Genomic DNA, 23816 nt, shown 5'->3' with positions numbered 1-23816 from the left:
GAAGAGAAAACAATGCCAAAACTCAGAAAAAACATATCAATTCATCATTTTCATACAACATAAGAAAAAACACCCACCAAAAGATGGGAATAATATTATGTGGTCACATATTTGTGTGGATTCATTTTGTCATCGCATAAATAGAGATAGAGGTTTATGTGTAGACCCTGTAGACTTATCGCATATATCGTTTGCGTTCTAGCCTTAGAAGCCGTGGTATTCGCACCGAGAGGTGGTTTGTTGTTGTATGCATGTTGCATGATTGCATAGCATGAACGCATCCTAGGAAGTGTTAGCCGAAATTTTTCTCAACTCGTTCACCGCATACTCATCGCATCTTTCGTTTTATCAACTCTTTTCAAACTCCGTCGCATTTATTTATTTTTATCACCGCAATCAACATTCCCAACAATTATTGATTCATTTGGTCACTGCAAAGTTTTCCGAAAAATTACCACCGCAATCTGTTTTCCCAAGTCCCTGTGTTCGACCCTGGACTTATCAGGAAACTCAGTGGAATTTACACTTGGATTCCACTGAGAAATCTTGAGTGGTCAACGCATTTCCATCAACGCATTTCATCACCGCAATTTCACCATCGCATTTCATCCATAATTTTACTTCATAAAATAAAGCGCCATTGTTGGGGACTTCGTCAAAATAGTGTGCTAACGGTAATTTTTCTGATTTCTTTGCAGACTCTCAATCTCTGGCGAATTACAACCCGGAGATTGAGAGGACATTCAGAAGAAGACTAAGAGACAACCGCCAACAACAAGAGAGAACACCAAGAATGGTAGAACAACCGGACGCAAGGCCCGCAAACGCGAACAATATAATGGCCAACCCCATCCTTTTGGCTAATGAACACAATAGACCCATTTTGGGACTATGCGTCGCCTAACCTCTATGATTTCTCCCCAAGAATCATGAGGCTGGTGTTAGATGGATCAAGGTTTGAAATGAAGCCGGTAATGTTGCAGATGCTCCAAGCTACTGGGCAGTTTGGAGGAAGGCGTGGCGAAGACCCGCACGCTCACCTCCGAAGCTTCATAGAATCTGCATCACTTTTGTGTTCTCGAATATCTCAATCGAGGAAGTTCGACTCACTCTGTTCCCATTCTCCTTGTGTGATCAGGCAAGAAAATGGGGGCATATGCTCTCGAACTGGGAGAGATAACTTCATGGGAATAAGTCGTCGAGAAGTTTATGAAGAAATATTTCCCACCAACCGAAAATGCTCGACGAAGGAAATTAATAACAAATTTTGAACAAGAAGATGACGAATCGCTCAGCGATGCCTGGGTGAGGTTCAAGCAACTGGTAAGAGACTGTCCACATAATGGCTTACCAGACTGCCTGCAGATGGAGATCTTTTACCAAGGACTGAATCCCTCTTCAAAGACCGCTGCCAATGCGGTAGCCGCTAGTGGTCTGCTCGACAAAACATATGAGGAGGCAAAGAGTATACTTGATCGTATTTCCAAAAATCACGAGGTTTAGAGAGAAAGCGATCAAAGATTAAGAATTAATGACAATGATGCAAACAATGGGGCCATCACATCCCTGCAAAATCAAATGACTGCAATGATGAGTTTGATACAAGGCATCGCAATTAATAATATGAGAGCGAAGAAAGGGCAGGTCAGTGCAATTTCTCAAACAATCGCATGTTGTGTCATTTGTGGAGATGCTCATTTGATGGAAGAATACCCAACAAACCAGCAGTCGGTATGCTTCATGAGAAATAATCCCTATTCCGATACATATAACCCCGGGTGGCGAAACCACCCAAATTTTGCGTGGAAAAATCAACAACAAAGCTTTCAACCTGTGGCATAAAAAAGAGGGCCACACGAATTTTTCCCGCAAACAAACGGTCCAGTGTAAGCAAACCTAGCAGTTCGCAACCACTGCAATCCTCGTCCTTAGAAAGATTGTTGAAGCAATACATTGAGAAAAACGAACCAGTTCTTCAGAATCAAGCTATATCCATTAGAAATCTTGAAATTCAAATGGAAAAATTGCGGGCGAGCTGAAAAATAAACTGCAAAGAGCGTCGTCGAGCTCAACTGAGCTCCCTTGCAATGTTGTGGTTACCGGAAAGGAACAATGCTTAGCAATATCCTTGCTAAGTGACAACATGACTGCGGAAGTAGGGGAAGAACCCATTGCGACCAACTTGAATGCGGTGACAACCGAAGATCCGTTGACTTATAGTCCGGAAAAGCCTAAGGAAATAGGCCCTGAAGTTACGTCCACCCTTAAGCCTCTAGATCTTGAGACAGAAGAAGACCAACTACCAGCAACTCCGAAAGGATTGAAAGAGCAACAAAATGATGAAGAATATATCGCAATAGTGGCCGCAATGCAAAATGTTATGATCCCACCAAAAATGGGCGACCCAGAAATCTTGCACGATACAATGCTCCATCGGAGGGGTCTATAGTGGCCAAGAACCATGTGATCTTGGGGCAAGTATAGACATAATGCCGCTATCAATCTTCAAACAATTGAATGTCGGTGCACTCACGCCCACAAAGAAAACTCTCCTACTCGCGAACAGATCTCAGATACACCCTGAAGGAGAGTTGAAAATGCCGCAATTTCAATCAATAAATTCCTCCTACCGGTAGACTTCCTCATTTTGGATTATAAAGAAGACGAAGATGCACCCATCATATTGGAACAACCATTCCTTTCGACCGGTCGCGCTCAAATTAATGTGCGTAAGGGGGAAATTATAATGAGCATTCATAGGGAAAAGCTTCGGATTAAGGCAGTCAATATCCCAGAAGACAAAGAAAAGAGAGAAAAGCCACCATGGACGTGAAAAGACCAACCTGGAATAAGCAATCCCTGAGTTACAAGATAATTCAACCTCATCAGGGACGCAATCCTTTTGAATATCCTTTTCCTACATCAAATACTTCATGAACTTTTATCATTTCATTATCTATTATCGCAATTACCTTTTTGTTACCAGCATCGTTCTCTATATTCTTAAAAAAAATGGCGATCGTGCTGAATGATTGCGGTAAAAGAATTTTGTTTTGTTTAAAATTATTTGACACTCTCATTGTTTTTAGTGCAACGATCAAGGCATAGGATTGCGGAGGTGTTTCACGAAGAAGCAACTCATCTTATTCCATCACCGCAATCCAAAGAAGATAGATCGCCACAAAGAATGATGCGTCAATACATAATGCGAGCGACGACGCAAATTTGGGGGTTGTATTCTTCCTTCACTTTTTTTTTCAAATTTTGCACCATCGCATCGCATTTTAATTTTAAAAGTTTTATCATCACATCCTCTTTGATTACCGCAATCATTTAATATTGATAAATTTAGTGAGTTACCACATGTTGTCTCTTTGCCAATTATGATTTCAATGATGAAAAATATGCTTCTATTTCTTTCATATATGCTAGAGTCAACTTAACTTTAAGATAGTCACCTCATGAAATATTTCTAGAAGTTAGGGGTTTGTTGGCTTTCTTTCAAACTCTCTTTACGAGCTTTCTAAGAACATCACATGGCTTATTTCAATCTTTTGGCAATGAGGACATTGTCGCATTTTAAATTTGAGGGTGAGGTGTTTATTTTCAACCTTGCTATCTTCTATAAAAAAAAAATAAAAAGAATAAAAATAAAAAATAAAAAGAGGAGGAAAATTTTTAGAATAACAACTCCACTGTCAACGAAGTAGGGAAACCCATGTTGATAAGAGTTAAGTTGTGAAGGGCACTTACCCGTAGTTGGATGTCCGTATGACACACGTGGGGGCAAGCCAAAACGAAAGTAAGTCACCAGGATCAATGCATAAATAAATGACCGCAACTCTGCTACCAAGTAGGTATGAGTTTAGTCTGAGGAAGAGTGCATTGCTCGTAGTTGGATATCCGCATGACACACGTGGAGGCAAGCCAAAACGAAGGCAAGGCACTTGGATCAGCGCAAGGTCAGAAAAAAATAACAATGTCAAGAAATATGCAAGGATAAAAACATTTGACAGCCCAGTGAAAAAAAAAATTCTCTTCGAAATAAATCATGCGATGTCTCGGAAGTTAGTAAAGTCTTGTTGAAGGTTAAGCTTGTGGTCCCTAGGTCTTAGAAATATTCTAAGAGGAGACTTGAATAAGACTTAAGGAAACTTTGGTATATAGGATTTGAACGAAGTATCCTTCAGCAATTTAGGAAAAGAACATTACAGTTGACTTGCTAAAGGAAGTCTTTAGCTGATGCTTGAGAACATGCATTGTTTAAATTTGGGGGTGTGATAACGGGCAGAAATGTACATTATCATAGTACTAAGTTCTTAAACAATGCTGGTTTGCGTTGATAAAATATGTTAAACTGCGTCCAAAAAGCATCAAATTCATAATATTGCGGTCGCATGTGGTCATCCAATAGAAACAGTTGATTTTTGTGTTCTTATGCAGAATATGCGTTAACACAAGGCGGAAATTGCGATCATAGGAAATCATTGGTCAAGTGCAGCAATACCGCAAGGCTTTGTGGTAATTGTGTTCGTAATATTTGCTCAAGAAGGATTGTCGCAACCTGGTCAGCGCAACTTGGTGGGCACATCTGGGAGAGAGGCATAATTAATCGCGATGGGACAAAAAGCTGATGACGGTTAAATTCGAATTAAGTTAACAGCCACTAACGATAACAAGTACATTCAGCTTTTCGGTGACAAATATTCGGTACATCAGTCAGGGAATTAAAGTCATCCCATCCATCATAAGAGAGAAGTTGTCTTCACCCCCAAGCTCTATAAATACCAGAGGCATCCTTCAGAAAAGGGGTTAACGAGTTCACCAGTTCACGAGTTAGACAATTCATCAGTTAGCTTAGCACACCTTTGTCCATAGTTTTTCCTTTTTATTTTAAGGCAGAGCACGAGAAAAGAAAAGACGTCGGAGATCGCTCAGGGCAACTCGAGAGAGATCCTTGATGCGTAGAAGCGGAGAGCGGGCCGACTCTCGCGAGAGCGAGATTATCTTTTGAACACCGGTAGAAAGATAGTGTAAAAGCCTAGGAAGCAAGATATTGCTACCAGGCTCTTTATTCTATCCTTGTATTGTTATTTTGTACTTCATCGTTATATTTATACAATGGAAGTTCTTATTCTATATCTGTTCACTCTCTTAGTACACATGAGTAGCTAAACTAGTCGAATGAGTTGAGAAGAACTAAGCTAACATGACTTAGGATCTTCAATGCATGCGATTGTTTTGTTTTATGTTGTGCCCAACACCCCTTTAGAGCTACTTGAGAGAGAGTCTAAAGAAAGAACCTAATGACTCGAGAGAGCTAGGTTAGAATCTAGACTCGAGAGAGCGAGATTAGAACTGCATAAAAAAGAGATAGGGACTTAGAGATAAGCTCTGTTTGTCAACCTGCATCGCATGCATCCTAGAGATGGGAATGATATTATGTGGTTGCATATTTGTGTGGATGTCATTTTGTCATTGCAAAAATAGAAATAGAGGTTTATGTGTAGACCCTGTAGACTTATCGCATATATCGCTTGCGTTATAGCCTTAGAAGCCATGGTATTCGCACCGAGAGGTGGTTTACTGTTGTATGCATGCTGCATGATCGCATAGCATGAATGCATCCTAGGAAGTGTTAGCCGAAACTTTTCTCAACACGTTCACCGCATACTCATCGCATCTTCCGTTTTATCAACTCTTTTCAAACTCCGCCGCATTTATTTATTTTTATCACCGCAATCAACATTCCCAACAATTATTGATTCATTTTGTCACCACAAAGATTTTTGAAAAATTACCACTGCAATCTGTTTTCCCAAGTCCCTGAGTTCGACCTTGGACTTACCAGGAAACTTAGTGGAATTTACACTTGGATTCCACTGAGAAAACTTGAGTGCTCAACGCATTTCCATCAATGCATTTCATCACCACAATTTCACCATCGTATATCATCCATAATTTTACTTCATAAAATACAGCGCCAGTGACTAAAGAGTTTAGTCAGTTATTCACGTACTGTTAGAGCTTCGAGCTACAAGTCCATGAGGTCCCCTTGGTAGCTCAATGGATTCGGTTGAGGAGCAGTTCTTAGTGTTGACTTGAAATATTCAAATTGACAAAAGATATTTTGATTATATATGATATAATCGGTATGATGTATGAGATACATCTAGTGGAGGATTGATGTAAATGAGATTTACATTAAGTACCATGGAATAGAAAAAGAACTATGGTTTATATGTTTCATGAGATAAAATATTAAAACTATAGGTTATAAATATAGTATGATAAGTTGGTGATCATTTATATTTATAATAATATTAATTATTAGATAATTAATTCTTTTTCTTTAATAACCAAATTAGTGGATGGTTATTGGTTTCATGGTAACCTTGAGTTTAAAAGGAACTTGGTTTTCCTATTTTGAAAAGAAAGGTTTTTTAAACGATTGAAAAGGTTTTAAGTTTTCTCTCACTCGAGAAAAGAAACTTACGGAGTGAAGTAAATATGGATTTACAAAACGACGACTGGGTGAGCTAAACAATCGTGAAGTGGCGAGCTAAACGATTGTGCAGTATTTACTAAACGATCGCATAGCTTTATTAGACGATCGCTTGCCCAAAGTAAATGATCTTGTAGAGTTTGTAGGCAACAGACCGAGCTAAACGATGAGCTAAATGATTGCATAGCTTTTGCTAGAAGATCACTTAGCTTTATCTAAACGATTGGACATTGACCTATACGATAGGTCTCCGCCATCTCCCACTTGCCCAGTCATGTACGAGATCGGCGTTTTCTCCTTCGTCTGTCTCATACCAAGTCCGAACAGAGCCCAACCTCTGGATTCTCACATCGAGAATACAAGGTTGCCTTGTTGGTGGTGTCAGACTCAACTCGACATCGTCGAGGTTTTCTGGAGGTCGTTCATGGTACTGTGGAGGCCGTTCGTGTCGCTGAGGAGTTCGTGGCCGAGGCGATCGTTGAGGATGAGCGTGAAGTGTTCGTGCTGTGTTCGTTGCGGTGTTGCGGTCGTGTAGATCGAGCATTCAAGGTTGCTGTTGTTCGAGCGATTGCATAACAGAGCGTGGAGACGCTTCTTCGACTGTTCGTACGGTTTGTTCTTTGTGCATTTGTATTTTTCATGCTGTAATTTATGTATGATTTGCATAACTACTTGTTTGAAGTTGACTGTAAATGTATTGTTCATTTATGATTGTAATATGGAATAATCTTGTTCCGCTGCTGATGGAAATCTCGCTTCTGATTTCCTTCATTAGGATCACTTCGTTTGTAGCACTTTACAACTCCTTGTAACAACTATAGAATGGGCCGCATCTGATGGAGTTACCGAAATAAAGCACCTAACCTTATTCATATACTATAGATCATTTTGACTATTTACTTGAACCTGATCTGCTTTTCTGTCTCCACATAAAGTTCAAGTACTCGTATAATAGTCATGGGTCTTTTAATTCATTGGATTTATTTCTAAAATGAAATAAGAAATTCATATATTAAATAACTACTATACTGAATTTCCGAACAAGTTTATTGTTTACAATCCACGAGTTTTAGGACGTAAAACCCAACAGTTTAAGAGGGGGTGTTAAAATGTAAACTTGATTTTGGGTTGAAAGTATAGGTCTAGCCGAAACAAAAGCCCAAGTTCTAGAAATATCAAACATTAGAATATTCTAGAGAACTTACATATAGGAAATATTAGTAGGATTCTATAGAAAATATGAGAAAAATAAGTAATTGTAGAGAATAAACATTTGTAACCATTAGATCATGAATGTATTGGCAAAACCCTGGCCATAGATTTAGGGGAGCCAACTAATATAAATAAGAGGTATGTCTTAACATTTGTATCAAGCCAAAAAAATTAAAAGTGTTCAATAACACAAGTAGCCTCTTTCTCAATTCTCTCTTCAAATTTCCTCCAACCTCCAAAATTTCTTTCCAACACTTGCTGAGAAGGAGTCTCACACTTAAGGGGAGTTAATGTGGAAAGGATTCATACAGTTATAAGGAGCCTAAATATTCCCACTACATTAGGCTTTTCGAATTTAACTTACTTACAGTTACTTGCAGAGATAAGTATATTGTTGTGAACGCTTGACTTTATTTAAGTGAATTTTTCTTTCTCAAGTACTCTCCCCTCTAGTCGTAGGTGGTATTACATCAAACTGGTTTAAGAAACCTCATGTTTTGTCTTTTTGTTGTCTTGTTTGTGTTTTTGTTGTAACAATACTTATGACACGTAGTGTATTATGTGTTAGATAACCTTCTTTCACATACCATTTATTTCAAAGATTTATAAAATGGTGAAGTGAAGCCAAATGTTCATTTCTTTCAAATTTTTATCTTCATTAAGATGTTGGATTATATCGCTTTTGATTAATCAAATTCTTATACTCTCCACATAAATACGTCGGAAAATTTCACTAAAAGAGATCAATAATCACCCATGGTTCTTAAAGAACTTGCTAAGAAAACTACGGGAACTAGCCCAAGCCATCTATTATCAGAAGGATAACCCAACCAACTCTCTTCAGAGTGTAGAAGAAATGATGAAGATTGTGGCAGAGGCTAGAAACTTGCCCTCATCATCAGCAAACATCAAGCTCATCAGAGGGGGACAAAAGAGGAGGAGGAGGAAGAAGAAGATGATGATGAGGAGGAGGAGTATGATAAGAAGGTGAAAGAAGCTAATGATTCGCAGATGTCTAAGCTATAATTTATTTCTCTATTGTCACTCATTATACATTACCGAATAATTTAGGGTAGTTTGACCTATTTTTATAGTCTTATATTTTATTTGATATCAATTTTATTTGTAATTTTTGGTTTTAGGCTTATCTCCTAATTTCGTATAATTATTAATACTTATTAATTTAAATTTAGAAAGTCAGTAACATCAATAGGTTGTGTTAAAAACCACCCGTAATTTTCACTTTATAAGTAAATCATTATCTATTTTTTTAAAAAAATATATTATTTTCAATTATTTCCTTTTTGCATTATTTTACCTTTTTCATATTTCTTCTATTCTTTTTGAGTTCATTCTCTCTCTTTCTATTTTCTTTTATTTCTTCGCATTTTCTATTCTTTGTTTTTTTTTAAAAAAAAAAAATCCGGTTTTTTTTTTCTTCTCTTCCCTTTTAGTTTTACGGTCTACTTTTTAAAATTTTACTTACTTGTGGACTCTACTTCATTTTTCTTCAACTAGTCCGTTGAGTCATCAAAACCCAAAAAGTTTACCAATCCGATTGAGCAATCCGTCCCTCAATGTTACAAACTTCATCAAAACCAATGAATACCAACTAACAGCAACTGAAATGTTGATGATCATAATCCAAAATCAATACCGACCGATCGATTGAAGATCATCCGTAACATACATGCATAACATGTATAATAAATTCTAACCTATAATTGATATAGATGTCATAAAAATCTTAAATCATTAGTTTTTTATATAAAAAATCCGAACGAAAATCTAAATTCTGAACAGAAATGATTTCAAACTCAGCCTTTTCTAAAATGCTGAATGGATTAAAAAATCCAACTCGTAAGAGTTGACCAAATAACCCCATGGGAAACATATTAAAAAGAAATTAATAAAAAAATCCCAACACAAACACGGTTCCCATATTATATTAAACGAAAAAGAAAAAGGCCCTGTGAGCTTATTCCCAAAACTTCAGATCTGATCTCCGAACTCTGTGCTTCAATCCTTGATTGCTATAGATTTGTTCGTTGAAATGGAGAAGTACGAATTTGTGAAGGATTTGGATTCGGGAAATTTTTGCGTTACTAAACTTATGAGGAACAAACAGACCAAAGAACTTGTTGCCATGAAGTTCATTGAACGTGGTCCTCAGGTTAATTCTGCTTCTCCATTAACTTCTCTCATTTTGTGTTTCTCATGCTTTATTGGTATTGACAGATGTATTCGAATGTGGCAAGAGAGATTAAAAACCATGTATTTTTTCCGCATCCAGATATCGTTTGTTTCAAGGAGGTAGATTTCTTTTTACTGCTGCAAATTTTAGATTAAGAAACATAGGAAACGAAAGATGAACGTTGTTATAAGATTTGCAGGTTACTATAACCAGAACCCATTTGGTTCTGATGATGGAATATGCAAATGGAGAACTTTCCAAAAACGTTGACAATTCTGGTGGTTTATCAAAAGATGAGGTCTATTATCTCTCTCTTTTACTCCCTCTCTGATTTTATTGTTATCCTAACCTATGGGACTGTTGCAAATATACTAATGAGGATTAAAGTATTTGCAAATATATCATAACGTAAAAGAATTTGTAAATTTAACAAAAAAAATATTTAGATAAGCCCTCAGAATCTATCACTAACGGGAGTCTATCAACAATAGAGACTCTATCACTAATAAGTTTTGCTATATTTGTAATTCTCTTAAAATGTTTTTATACACTTAGTTATTGCTCCTAAAATGCTATCCATTGCAAATCAATAATTTTTTAAAAGCATCTTGAATTTTAAAATAGCCTCATAAAGTTTAACCTTTGACGATTTTCGATTTTTGGTATTAAAGTCAAAGATTATTTAGGTCTCTTCTTGCGACTATTATATTTTTTGTTTTTGTTTTTGAAAATTATGCCTGTGTTACTACTTATATTTTCAAATTTCTTCATTTATTATCTACTTTTTATTAATGATTTAAAAAACCATGTCAAATTTTGAAAAGTTAAAAAAGAAAATAGCTTTTAAAAAATTGTTTTGGTTTTTGAGATTTAACTCAATCATTGTATTTAAGAAAGATGCAATTTGTTGTAAGAAATCGAGAGAAAATAGACTTAATTTCCAAGCTAAAAAGACAAAAAAAAAAAAATGAAATGGTTATTTAATGGCTTAAATTTTTGTTTCATTTGACGAACAAGTGTAAAAACTAAAGGGTGTTACACCTATGTTTGAATTACCCACTCAGATACTCGTAACAAACTCTCAAACAAAGCTATAAATTAAATAATCTGTAAATTGTAGAAAGAGGGTAGAGTAAAACTAAGAGAGCACAACTTATCTTTATATCACCTTGATCTCTGAATATATTTACCACTATAACTTAGAGTAAAAGAATTAACACCTATAAGTGTCTGATAAAAGCCACGCCGCAACTTAAAAAAGAAATAGTCATTGAGCAAAAAGAGAGTTGTATTAATAGAGATTTGATCAAATTTATGATAATTGATGTTTGATGTTTTGGTGAGATAGATATAAAAGGATAACTTCACTATTCAAAAGGGTCCAAATTATTAATTTTGTTTTTCAAAGAAGACGTTATTTTTATTGAAGTTTAGAGTCTTTGGTATACTGTGTAATTTTATTTTTATTCTTCTTTTAGTTTTTTTAAAAACACTGGTATGAAGGTCAAGATAAATAGCGAGAGATAGAGATAAAGGAGGTTTCATTGTAGGGTTTCCATGATATTGAAATAAAGTTAAATACTGCAAGACTAAGAGAGTTCCAATTGGATTTTACACATGAGATATTGACATAAATTAAATAACATAACATAATATCAAACAACACATAACAAAATACATTAAATATTGAAAGTAATAAAGGACATGACTACTATGAGATAACTATATTACCTACAATATCACAACATTCCACACAACAATTATAAGCTATAAACAAGGGATAAATGAACACAAGAGATTGGTAACCCAGTTCGGTGTAAACCACCTACGTCTAGGGGAGCAATGTGCCCAAGAAAGATAATTTCACTAATATTAATGATAAGCAATTACAACATAGTACTTATTTATAATGATAATAAAAGTAGAGTGACTCTTGAATAACTTTATCACTCAATCGTACACCTAGGTTCCACCTAGGTTTGAGACATTCTCTCACATAAACTTAGGCTCCTTAAGTGATAGTATCAGTGAAGAACGTCTTAGGCTCCCCTTAAATGATAGTATCACTGAAAAGGGAAAACGATAGGAAAATAATGTTGTAAAAGGAATATCCCAATAAGAAAAGAATTTTGTAGAATCTGCATTTTCAAGAATCATGCCTTTTCCAGAAATCACAAATGCAATGACATCTTTGATAACATCTGCACCACTTAAACAAATATTGTCAATTACACAAGATCTAACAAACTCCCTCTTTGACAGTATTTTTTAGGAAGTAACAAACATACAAACAATCAAGAAAAATTCATCAATTGAATGTCACTTAGATAGTACATAACTACCTAAAGAACAAAACACAACATCATCATGGAAAAACAGAAACCACCACAATAAACCAACAAAAGATAAGCCAACAACAAACACAACCAACCAAACCAAACTAGCAGTTGCCAAACCAAAACATACTTTTATCCCCCTGTCGTAATGCTTAAAAAAAAAAAAGGAAGGGAACGACGGAGAAAACAAGCAATCATCAAGTATTCACATTCTCATCCTGGGAACCAGAGGTGCCACCCTAAGCATAAGCATCCATAGACCAACGAAGAAGGTTCAACATGTCATCTACCTTTGCTTTGTGATCATAAATTTTCGAAAGTAAAAATCCTAGATCCCTTGACTCATTTGCCAAAACATGCATCATCTTTTTCCTACAAGGTGCCAAAAGAAACTCCCTAGTCGGACCTCTTACAGAGGAAGGTACTATAGTGTGAACCAAATTAGGGACATGCTTCCCTTGGTATAACGATAACTAAAACACAAGACAAGAAGAAGAGGTCCAAAACTACCTAAGTCAGTGAGGAAATTAGGTTTCTGAGCCAAAAGAATATAATATGTAAGCCTTGGAAAGCACAAACAAACGTTAGTGGCCTAAGGACCAATATGATATTTGATTTGATCGAGGATAAAGACTCCATAGTTCAATTGAGCCTCTGTGCAAATTTGGAACAAAGACTTGACAATGTAGTAGAGAGCACAAAATTGTGGGAGGATGGCTCCAGTACTCAATTCTTATGTTGTGAAGCATAACGTATTTCACGTTGAGGTCAAAACAAGGTAATTGATCCTTCTTAGGGCAAGCACACTTGACACCTCCTATGAGTTCAAAGACAATATTCTACATAGAGGTTCTCTGTTCAATGACATCCTCTGGAACTTATCTATTTAGAAAGATGTCGACGAGAGAAGCTGGAAAAAAAAAAAAAACAGTGCCTTCTCACACGAACTCTTATGAAATAAGGGTTGCCTTGAATATCAAGCTGATGAGAGAAATTTACATAAAATTCACAAACTAGCCGAGAATAGTAAGGCCCTAGATTTAAAACTGAACAAACAATATCAACCTTCTCAAGTAAATCTATAATTTCCAGACATTCTTGTGAAGGAACTTGTATTAAAGATATACTTGAACGGAAGCGGATCGTCCAAATTCTATTAATTATTGAAAACATAATTTATAGTAAACATACAAGATATGAATTCAAAATAAATTACAACATGCTTTTTACAAGAAAAAGGATTCAAGATAAATTACCCTTGAAGGACCTTTCTTTTCATGTATCCCTCGAATAGAAACAACAATTCTTGAAGACCTTCTTCAAGAACTTCTCAAACCAAACAGAGTTGACACTACCACAGTGAGCCTTTGGTATTCTCGAGGTGAGAACCTAGGAGTAGTGAGCTCTAACTATTTTGGTTAGGAAGGATAGGTTGAGTGTGGAGGAAAAAGATTGAGGAACATACATAAATTTTCAATCATTTTGCAATTTCAACGTACCCGTAGAGGAATCAAAGAAAAAACTTTTCTTTTATTCCTCTTTCCAAAAAAACAATAACCACCCACTAAGGTGGTTGGAGAGAAAACATGGAAGTTATTATTCAAATAATATTAAAATAATATAAATAAATATGATAACTAACTTATCATATTATATTTATATTAAATTATATGTTATATCAAATATAACATATAACCTATAGTTTTAATATTGTATCACATACAATATAAACTATAGTTTTTTTTCTCTATTTTATGAAATTTAATAAAAATCATATTTATATTAAATTTAATAACTATGAATCGCATTCATAGAAAATATATTTGAATCTCATTCAAATATTTATTTCCTTCCATTAAACTATAATGTATCAAATATATTATGACAATTATATCATATATAACTTAAACAATTTAATTATATCATATATAATTAAATCCCTCTTATTAATTTGAACAATTCAAATTAACCCAAAAACTGATTCTCAACTAAATCCTTTTAAGCTACCAAGGGGATCTTGTGGACCTGTAGCTTGAAGCTTTAACAGTATATGAATAATTAATTAAACTTTTTAAGTACATTGTTAACTATCAGGCACTCTGATGCGTTATTTTATTGAATGGAAATATGGATGATATGTGTTGATGGATTGCATTGTGCACTCAAGTTTTTCCAGTAGAATTCAAGTGTAAATTTCTCTGAGTTTCCTGGTAAGTCTAGGGTCGAACACAGGGACTTGTGAAAATAGATTGCGTTAGTAATTTTCGATGAAAACTTTGCAGTAACTGGGTAAATAAATGAAGTGTTTGGTTTGTTGTTTGCGTTGATAAAAAAATAATAATAATAAATGCGGCGGATTTGAGAAACAAAAGTTGCGTTGATAGATGCAATGAGTATGCGATGAACGGGTTGAGAAGATCTTTAGCTGACGTTACTTAGGAATGCATCAAACTATGCGATCATGTTACTACCATGCACAGCAAGTCATTTTCCAATGTAAATGCGATGCTCCTAAATCTAGGATGCATGTGTTGCATGCAAAATGTCCATAGAGCTTATTCCTAAGTCTCTACTCTTGTCCTATGCGTTGATGCAAAATGCATGAAAGCAAGGTGACCGCATACAATCATATCTTATCGCTAAGATGCATGCGATGCGTTAATAACAAATAGTGCTCATTCCTAAGCACCTATCTCTCGTTTATGCGTTGTAATATGGTTCTTCCAAACCTAGATTCTAACCTGACGTTCCCAAGTCTAGATCCTGTCCTTAGACTACCCTCCCGAGTATCTCTAATAGACGAATGAAGCATACATAAATAAGATAATCGCAAAGAATGAAGATTCCCTAGTTGTGCTAGCTAAATGCTTCTCAACCCATTCAACTAATTTAGCTACTCATGTATGAATCACAGAGAGTGAACAGATATGGAGAAAGAAATTCCATTCTTATAAATAAGTACAGTACAAAATGCCAATGAAAGTTTAAGGTAGAAAGCCTGGTAGCAATTCCTTGCTGACCGAGGCTTTTTACACTGGAATCTCTATTCTGATCTAAAGATATTCCCGCTTTCGCAGGTGTCGGCCCTCTCTTCGCCTTTGTGGATTTCGGCACTCTCCCAAGCTTACCGGAATGATCTACCGGCACATCTTCTCCCTCGCACGCCTTCAAATGAAAGAAACTATGGACAGAGGCGTGAACTTGTAAAGTGGTAAATTAATCGACTGCTTCACCCCTTTTTTGAAGAATGCACTTGGTATTTATAGGGCATCAATGTTGAAAGACGACTTCTCTCTCCCGGTTGTGCAGATGGGAAAACTTTAATTCCTGATTGACGTACCGAATAGTTATCACCGATAAAGCTAAATGTACTTCGTGACTGTTATCGGCTGTCAACTTAATTTGGATCCGATTGTCATCAGCTTTCTGTCCCATCGCTCTTAATTGGCCTTTCACCCAGATGTGCCCACCATGTTGTACTGACCAAGTTGCGGCAATCCTTCTCGGGCGAATATTTGTGAGCCCGATCAATGCAAAGTCTTACGGTGAAGTTGCGCTCGACCGATGATTTCCTATGATCGCAATCTTGCATTGCGTTAATGCATATTCTGCACAAAAATACAAAAATAAATAGTTCTAATGCGCCGAACGCATGCGATCGCAATATTATAGAATTTGTGCTTAATGGACGTAATTTAACATATTTCATCAACGCAATCCAACATTGTTTAATAACTTAGCACTATGATAACCTGCATTTCTACCCGTTATCATAATCCACTAAAGAGCGACAGCTACACTCTTCGCACTACATATATAATTCTATGTCCGTTTGATATAACCAATCAATAGTACGATGACCCTTCACAAATTGCTCATAAGTACAGCTAGACCAAATTACCGTTTTGCCCCTGTAGTTACATCTAACTCCTTAAGTACCATTAATCCCTCTAATGAACAATAGATCATAGTTTCACTATGACTAAACCCTTCTCGAGCCAGGTGTGGTGCCACATTGTTCAAGACCTGGAATCAACCCTTAAGGGAGCAATTTATCTACTTACCCCTTGTTCGAGGAAGGAGTGAATTCCATCTTGTGTAGCTGTATTCCCAGCTCTCCAATCAGATGAATCCCCAAAATGGTAAGCTTGTTGAGTCGGCGATCTAGCCACTCTCACCCATACAAATCAAAGGATCGCCCTCACAGGCAGGATTGCACAACTCACTTGGATTCACGTCATGTTACCTATGATCATCCTAGTGAAATGTAGGTCTTTATTATGAACGGTGTTATATAATAAGACTAAATATCTCGTGGTTTGATCTTATACAAAATCCTTTGTATAGAGTATCCCCGCTCGCATGTCTAATACATGAATGATCTGGATCAGATCATTTTAGCACTTTACAACAATTGTAAAACCTACAAAGCGGACCATACTTGTAGTGTCACAAGGATAAGGTACCTAGCTTTATCCATCTATTATAGACCATTTAGGTTATCACTTAAATATGATCTACTTATATGTCTCCACATACATGTTTAAGTTACAAAAATAACCTTCGATATTAGTTTATTAGTTTGTGGTTAATGCAACTAAAATATCACATACTTTATAGACAAAGTGAATAAAATATCATATATTATTAATCATCTAAGAGTTTGTTCATACAATGTTTACAAACTATAGGACCCTATGAGATTTAGGGCATCAACTCCAAAATCTTGTGCTTTTTTAGAAAGATCTCTTTCAAATACAATTCTCCTGTTTACCACAAACTTCAACATCTCAACACTATCCAAAAAATGAAATTATATACTGTCTAGTGGCACAGTGGGAACATCTTTCTTTTTCATCAGTTTTCTGAAATTCCTCATCTAGCACATCCTGAGGACCATCTACAGATACATTTTCTTCTTCTTCTACCCATTTTGGGTAAGAAAAAATAGCACTCTGAGTGCTTGGCTTCGAGGTACCAGTACCCTTGTTAACAAACTTTTGTTTATTTTTCTACTTTAACTGATTGATTGGCACGTTGTCATCAAATGAATCATCGGTAGAATTGGAAGAGCTCTTATTGGCTTCCTTTTCCTCAGATAAATTTTCACTTTCTTCAGCCATTTCATACACATTATTTTCATTTTCAATTTTAGTACTTGTCTTTCTTGAGTCATTTTGGTCAGTTGGGCTTTCTGTAAACCTATGATCATATTCTTTTTTCTAAAGACTCAGATTCATTTCACAATTCAGATGCAAGAACATTTGATAACACATTTAGAGCATCAAAACTTATTAGCACCAAAATTTTATACAGTTTCATCAACATTCGACTCAACACCTAACACAGTTAGACTGCGTTTAGTTACTCTATATTTTGTATATTAAGTATGGTCAGAAACCCTAGGCTCTTTTACTCTATTTTCGTCAATAGATGTTTGATTTACAGTTGTAACATGCATGTCATCCCAACCAAAGAAGCATTCTCATTTCCAGAGCCCACAGGTAGGAACTCATTACTAGTAGGGTTTTGAAGATCAGAAGGAAAGATGGGATGGATCAATTTCAACACCATGACCCACAAATCCTCCATGGTCAGTTTGATAGAGGGTCTCCCCCTTTTTCTTTCTTATAGATTTTGCCACATGAATTTTTCGTTTTTGCATTGAACTAGGCGAAGGTACAACATTACTTTCACCGAACATCTCAGCATTAGGGTTCACACTAGCCTCAGGTTTCTTAACACTTCCCAATACAATTTCATTGGAGGATTCAACAACCTACTTCCTCTTTGCTTTCTCCTTGTATCAGACCATTTTAGGTTCTGTGGTGTGAGCTCCTCTTTGAGTGTTTCACCATCTTCTTAAAAATTTTCACAAAAACCCCAGGAATATAGAGTAAAATGAAAAGACAGTGGACACACACAAATTAAAACACCACTTTCCTACCAAAACACAACTGGCAGAGGTTATTAATAAAAACCAAACTATAATTAATATTCAACTTACCCTTAGAACCGGTGCATCTAATGATAGAATTATGTCACGTGTCCTTCTTCTTTAATTTGGGTCGTAATGCTTTCAAAACTCATACACAAAGAATACTTAATTGCTAGGAATCAATAGTATAGAGACCTTGAGTAGCTCGAAGAGTTTCAAGCTGTTTCACATCAAGAGCCTTTGTGAAATATTAGCAATATGATTGTCAGTTTGAACATGCTCTAAGACAATATGTGTATTCTCTATAAGTTCATGGATGAAGTGATGTCTAATGTCAATGTATTCTATTAAGCTACTTTGAACAGGATTCTTAGAGATGTTTATAACACTCAATTTATCACAGTATAATGTCATAGCATTTTGCGAGACAATATAATCACTCGACATCTATTTCATCCACAAGAGTTAGGTACAACTGCTCCAAGTTGTTATGTATTCGGCCTTTGCAGTAGAAAGGGATATATAATTCTACTTTTTGCTAAATTAGGATACTAAGCTGTTCCCAAGAAAGAAACAATCTCCAGAAGTGCTTTTGCAATCTTCTGAACACCCAGCCCAATTTGCATCACAAGATCCAACAAGAGAGTTATTAGTATTGAAAGTGTACAAAATTCCATACTCACTGGTATCGTAATGTATTTGATGATTCTCTTAGGACTTAAAAATGACTATTTTTAGGCTAACTTTGATATATAGCACAAACTACCATAGTAAAGGCAATATTACGCCTGCTTGCAATAAGATATAGAAGGCTCCCTATCATACATCGATATAAATTCTCATCAACATTTATCCCACCAACATCTCTAGATAACTTGACATGCGTGATGAGTAGGGGTATGTTTAACACTGGCATTTCCAAGCCAAAATTTTCCAAAATAGTTTTGGGATAATAAGTTTGGGAAATAAAAATTCCATCTCCTAGTTATTTAATTTGAAATCCTAAGAAGTATGTCAACTCTCCAACCATGCTCATCTCGAACTTAGTTCGTAGTTCCGAGGAGCTTGTTTTATGCCATACAAGGATTTTTTGAGTTTGTACACATGGTTCAAGTGAACAGGGCAAGCAAAACCCTTGGGTTGTTCAACGTACACCTCTTTTTTCAAGTACCCATTTAAGAAGGCCCTTTTAACATCCATCTCATAGAGTTTTAACTTTAAAAGACATGCAATTTAACAATAATTTGATAGCAGCGAAAGTTTCATCAAAGCCAATACCTCCAATTTGAGAGAAAAATTTAAGCTACAAGACGAGGCTTATTCTTAGTTATCACATCATCTGCATCAGTATTATTTTAGAAAATCCACTTTGTTCCAATGACATCGGCAGACACATGACGGGGCCAACTCCCAAACATTATTCCTTTCTAACTTACACAACTCTTCTTTCATTGCATTAACCCAACATTCATATTTTAGGACTTCAGCAAAATTTTTAGGTTCTATCGGAAAAGTGAAACAGATGTTTCCAATCATTTGTAAGCAGACCACCTTATCCTTTTTCCTGGTGGACATTTTAGCCTCTAGGTTCCCAATAATGTTACTTAAGGGATGATTTTATAGAACTTTACTAGAAGGTTGCTTTGAACACACTTGATCATCTTTTCTATCAGAGGGAGCATTCTTATCCATACTCTTTGAGATGTCACGATAAATGTCACTTTCATTTGATGTCACACTTATCTCACGATTACAATTTTTTGTTCTGACAATCTCACTCTCATCATCTTCGAGAGGAGATGCACTATTTCTTTCATTTGTGTCATCTATATCAACATTTATAGTCCCCATGACACAATTAGTGTGCTTGTTGTAAACTTTGTATGCACGATTCTTTGCATAATACCCCAAAAAGGCCTTTATCACTATTTAGATCCCATTTTTTCTTAGGACCTCGATCTTCCAATGTGTAGCATAGACTATAAAAAATATGAAAATATTTGAAATTTGGCTTTCTCCCACTCCAAATTTAATAGTTTGTGCAGTTAGTTCTAGGACGGAGAGATTCTATTATGAATATTGCACGTAGTACTCAGGACATTGACCCAAAACTGGCAAAGAAGATCGTAATAAGGAAACATGGCACATACCATCTCTTGAAGTGTGTGGTTTTTCCATTCAACAACACCACTCTGCTGAGAAGTAATAGGAGCAGAGAGCTCATGATGAATATCTTCAACAATATAGAATTTAGCAACCAAACTGTTTTCAAACTCCCTTCCGTGAGTGCTGCGAAGACAAACAATGTTGAGTCCCTTTTCTCTCTACAATTGAAGACAAAAAAATTTGAGAACTCGAGTAGTCTTTGACTTCTCCCTTACAAATCTGACGAAAAGTTATCTTGAAAAGTCATCAATACAATCCATGAGATATTTTCTCCCACTAAGACTTTCAACTTGCATGGGACCTATAAGATAAACATGTATTAGCTCAAGAACACGATTTGTAAGTGTGACAGGTACCTGTCTGTTAGTCACCCTTATTTGCTTACCTGTTTGTCACTTTCCACAAATAATTTGTCCTTCGTTGCCAACATTGAGAATATCGATCACAACCTTTTTGGTAGCAACTTTTAAATAGCCTTAATGCTAACATGACCCAAATGTTTGTGCCATAAGGTAGTTTCATCATGCTTCAAAACAAAACAATGATGCTGAGAATCAGTGGCTGTCCATAAACAACAATTATAAAATGATCTCTTACTTGTCCCGACAAGAGATCTAGCCTTATCAATGACAACACACCCTTCTTTTTTAAAGTTCATAGCCCTTGATCACATAACTGGCTAATAGTAATCAAATTTTTAATCAGATCCTCTATCGACATTAAATCATCAAGTACAGGCAAGCCTGGATAGTTAAGTTTTCCTTTTCCATTGATTTTCCTTGTTACCTCATCACTAAAAGTAATATATCCGGATCCAACTTTCCTGATCTCAGAAGCATAGCTTCTTTCTCTTGTCATATGCTGTGAACAACAACTTTCAAAGAACCAATCCCTTTTGGTAGAAGATCTAATGAATGTAAGTACAACATTACAGAGATTTAGATTGTCTTATACTCTCTAAATTTTCTTCATTATAAGAGAACGAGATCTTTTCTTATTGAAATAACCAGATGACCATGAGTTATGTTCAAAGCTTTAGTACCCATACAACTTGTAGTAGTAAGCTCTAATATGGTATATTTTTCCAAAAAAAAAATGATAGATCCATTGCTTTCTATTCGAATGATTCCTGGTTTAAAAATGACTAGAAGTAGGATATTATAATCAAGTATTTTCCCATGGTTCTTGCTTTCTAACAAACACAATTTTCTATTTGCATTTATCTGAACTTTGATGTCTATTGTCAGAACTGGAACCCATGAAGCCAATAACACGAGCATGTCTGAAAGATTTGCCTTTAGATAAGATTTGTTCTAAACAATAAGTTTTAGAATTTAATATCTTAACAGACTTTTCTCATGGGCTCTTCTTAGCTATGACTTTGAGTTCACATTTCAAGTTAGAGATAACTTCCATCAGACGAGCCTTGTAAGTAATGTGAGACTCAATTCTTGCCTTCTGAACATCAAAGACCTTAGCATCCCCACACCTCTGCTTGTAAAGTTCATGATATGATGTAGCAATAGATAAGTCACAAGGTTCCTCATCTCCACTAACAACAACAAATTCATTGATAGGTATTTTCTTTTCTGAACTATATTGAGAAATTCATCTGACTAAAGGCCTTGACATCTTGTTCTAGATCACTATTGTCATCAGACTCATAGTCAGACAAGGTTAGAACATAACTTTTGTTTTGCCTCTTCAATAATGTTGGATATTCTAACTGATAGTGACCAAGCCTTCACATTCATGACATCAAAATTGTTTAGCTTTGTTCAGATCATTACCATTAAGTTTGTTAGAATCCTTCTTTGATTTCTGAGTTCGTTGAACATTTAATCCAGAGGTGTTTCTCGATTTGGTCATCCTCGTGGAATGGAAACCCAATTTTCTCTAAAACTTCTTTAGCACATGAGAAAACTGTTTTGATAGTAAAGAGATTGCATTAGCAAGGTTTTCTTCAGTCTCTTCTATTCCCTTGTTCCTCGTCTCAGGTTTGTCACTAAAGTACATTTCAAGAGTAAGTAAAGATCCAAATAGACCATCAACCTTCATTGCAGTGATATCCTAGGCTTATTCTACTGTAGTGACTTTCATATAAAACCTTTTAGGTAATGATCTAAGAATTTGTTTGACAAGTTTATCTTCAGTGATTTTTTTACCTCAGCCAGATGATTTATTTGCAATGTAAAGTAACCTGACATTCAATTTAGCAATAGTTTCTTCTTCTTGCATTTTCAAAACATCAAATTTTGAGGCCGAAAATTGTAATTTATACATCTTAAACTTTGTGAAGGAAATTGGAGATAAGGATTTCCATGAGCAGCGAAATGATCATTCCAAATTTTATTCGTATATGAACATACACAATTACAACCAAGAAACGGAAACATAAAGGATATGCACAAAACGAAATTACAGCATGCTTAACAAAGATCAAGGGATAAAGAATCATACCTTTGAAGACTCATCTTCAATCTCTCTTGATCACAATCTCTCTTCAATCTCTTTCTCTTGATAAAGAATCCATAAGTGTGGGCTTTGTGTGGACTTGGTTGAAGGAAAAGACCGGAAGAATAATCGTGTAAACGATTGAGCAAGTCGGAGATGACAAGGTCTATCATATGGACGATGCCCAATCGTTTAAAAGAAGCTCCACGATCGTTTAGCAAAAGCTCCATAGTCATTTAGCAATCGGCCAGCTGAGTGAATTATTGTATAGTGTCACTCCATGATCGTCTAGTCTCTCTTCAACTATAATTTAGTGAATCTAATCCACTTGATAGCCAATCCTTGAGAAATTTCCGAGAATAGAAATCTCAATCATCAACTACTAAATTTAGAAAAATATTTTTTCTTTTATCTCACGATTACCATGAAACTATCAGTAATCTCCCACTCAATTGGTTATTAGAGGAAAAGAGATAATTATCCAATAATTAATATTATTATAAATATATATGATAAAAAACTTACCATACTATATTTATAACCTATAGTTTTAATATTTCATTTCATGAAACGTATAAACCATAACGCTTTTTCTATTTAGATACTTAATGTAAATCTCATTTTAATTAATCCCCCCCTTGATGTATCTCATACATCACACCGATCATATCATATATAATCGAATTACCTCTTGTCAATTAGAACATTTTAAATTAACAGCAAGAACTGATTCTCAACTTGAAGCTCAAATGGTATGTGAATAACTGACTAAACTCTCTAGTCACAGGATCCACCATCCGTTAACTGTCAAGCACTCCACTAAAGACGGAAAGCTGAAATCTCCTTACTATAGATATATTATGTGTCTATATCAATCAATCAATAGTGTGATAACCCTTCATAGATCGCTCGTAAGTACAACTGGGCCAATAACCGATATGCCCCTATGGTTACATCTAACTCCTTAAGTACCATTGATCCCTCTAATGAACATAAATCATAGTCTTAGTA

General features: G+C 35.6%; 1 protein-coding gene across 1 annotated transcript in view; it reads left to right on the top strand.

Moving 5' to 3' along the window:
• The first annotated feature begins 9687 nt into the window (after positions 1-9687).
• The window catches only part of LOC120078036 (serine/threonine-protein kinase SAPK2-like), a 29089-nt gene continuing 14960 nt past the window's right edge, over positions 9688-23816 (top strand). The window contains exons 1-3 of the mRNA XM_090310955.1: positions 9688-9890; positions 9956-10030; positions 10111-10209. Of these exons, the coding sequence (XP_090167081.1) occupies positions 9771-9890; positions 9956-10030; positions 10111-10209 (294 nt within the window). The 5' untranslated portion in view covers positions 9688-9770. The remainder of the gene's footprint in view (positions 9891-9955; positions 10031-10110; positions 10210-23816) is intronic.

Source organism: Benincasa hispida, chromosome 1, assembly GCF_027475165.1.
Source record: "Benincasa hispida cultivar pf3 chromosome 1, pf3_genome.v1.1, whole genome shotgun sequence".
NCBI classification, from domain to species: domain Eukaryota; kingdom Viridiplantae; phylum Streptophyta; class Magnoliopsida; order Cucurbitales; family Cucurbitaceae; genus Benincasa; species Benincasa hispida.
Note: the sequence above shows the minus strand (reverse complement) of the source record. Positions and strands in the feature narration are given on the sequence as shown.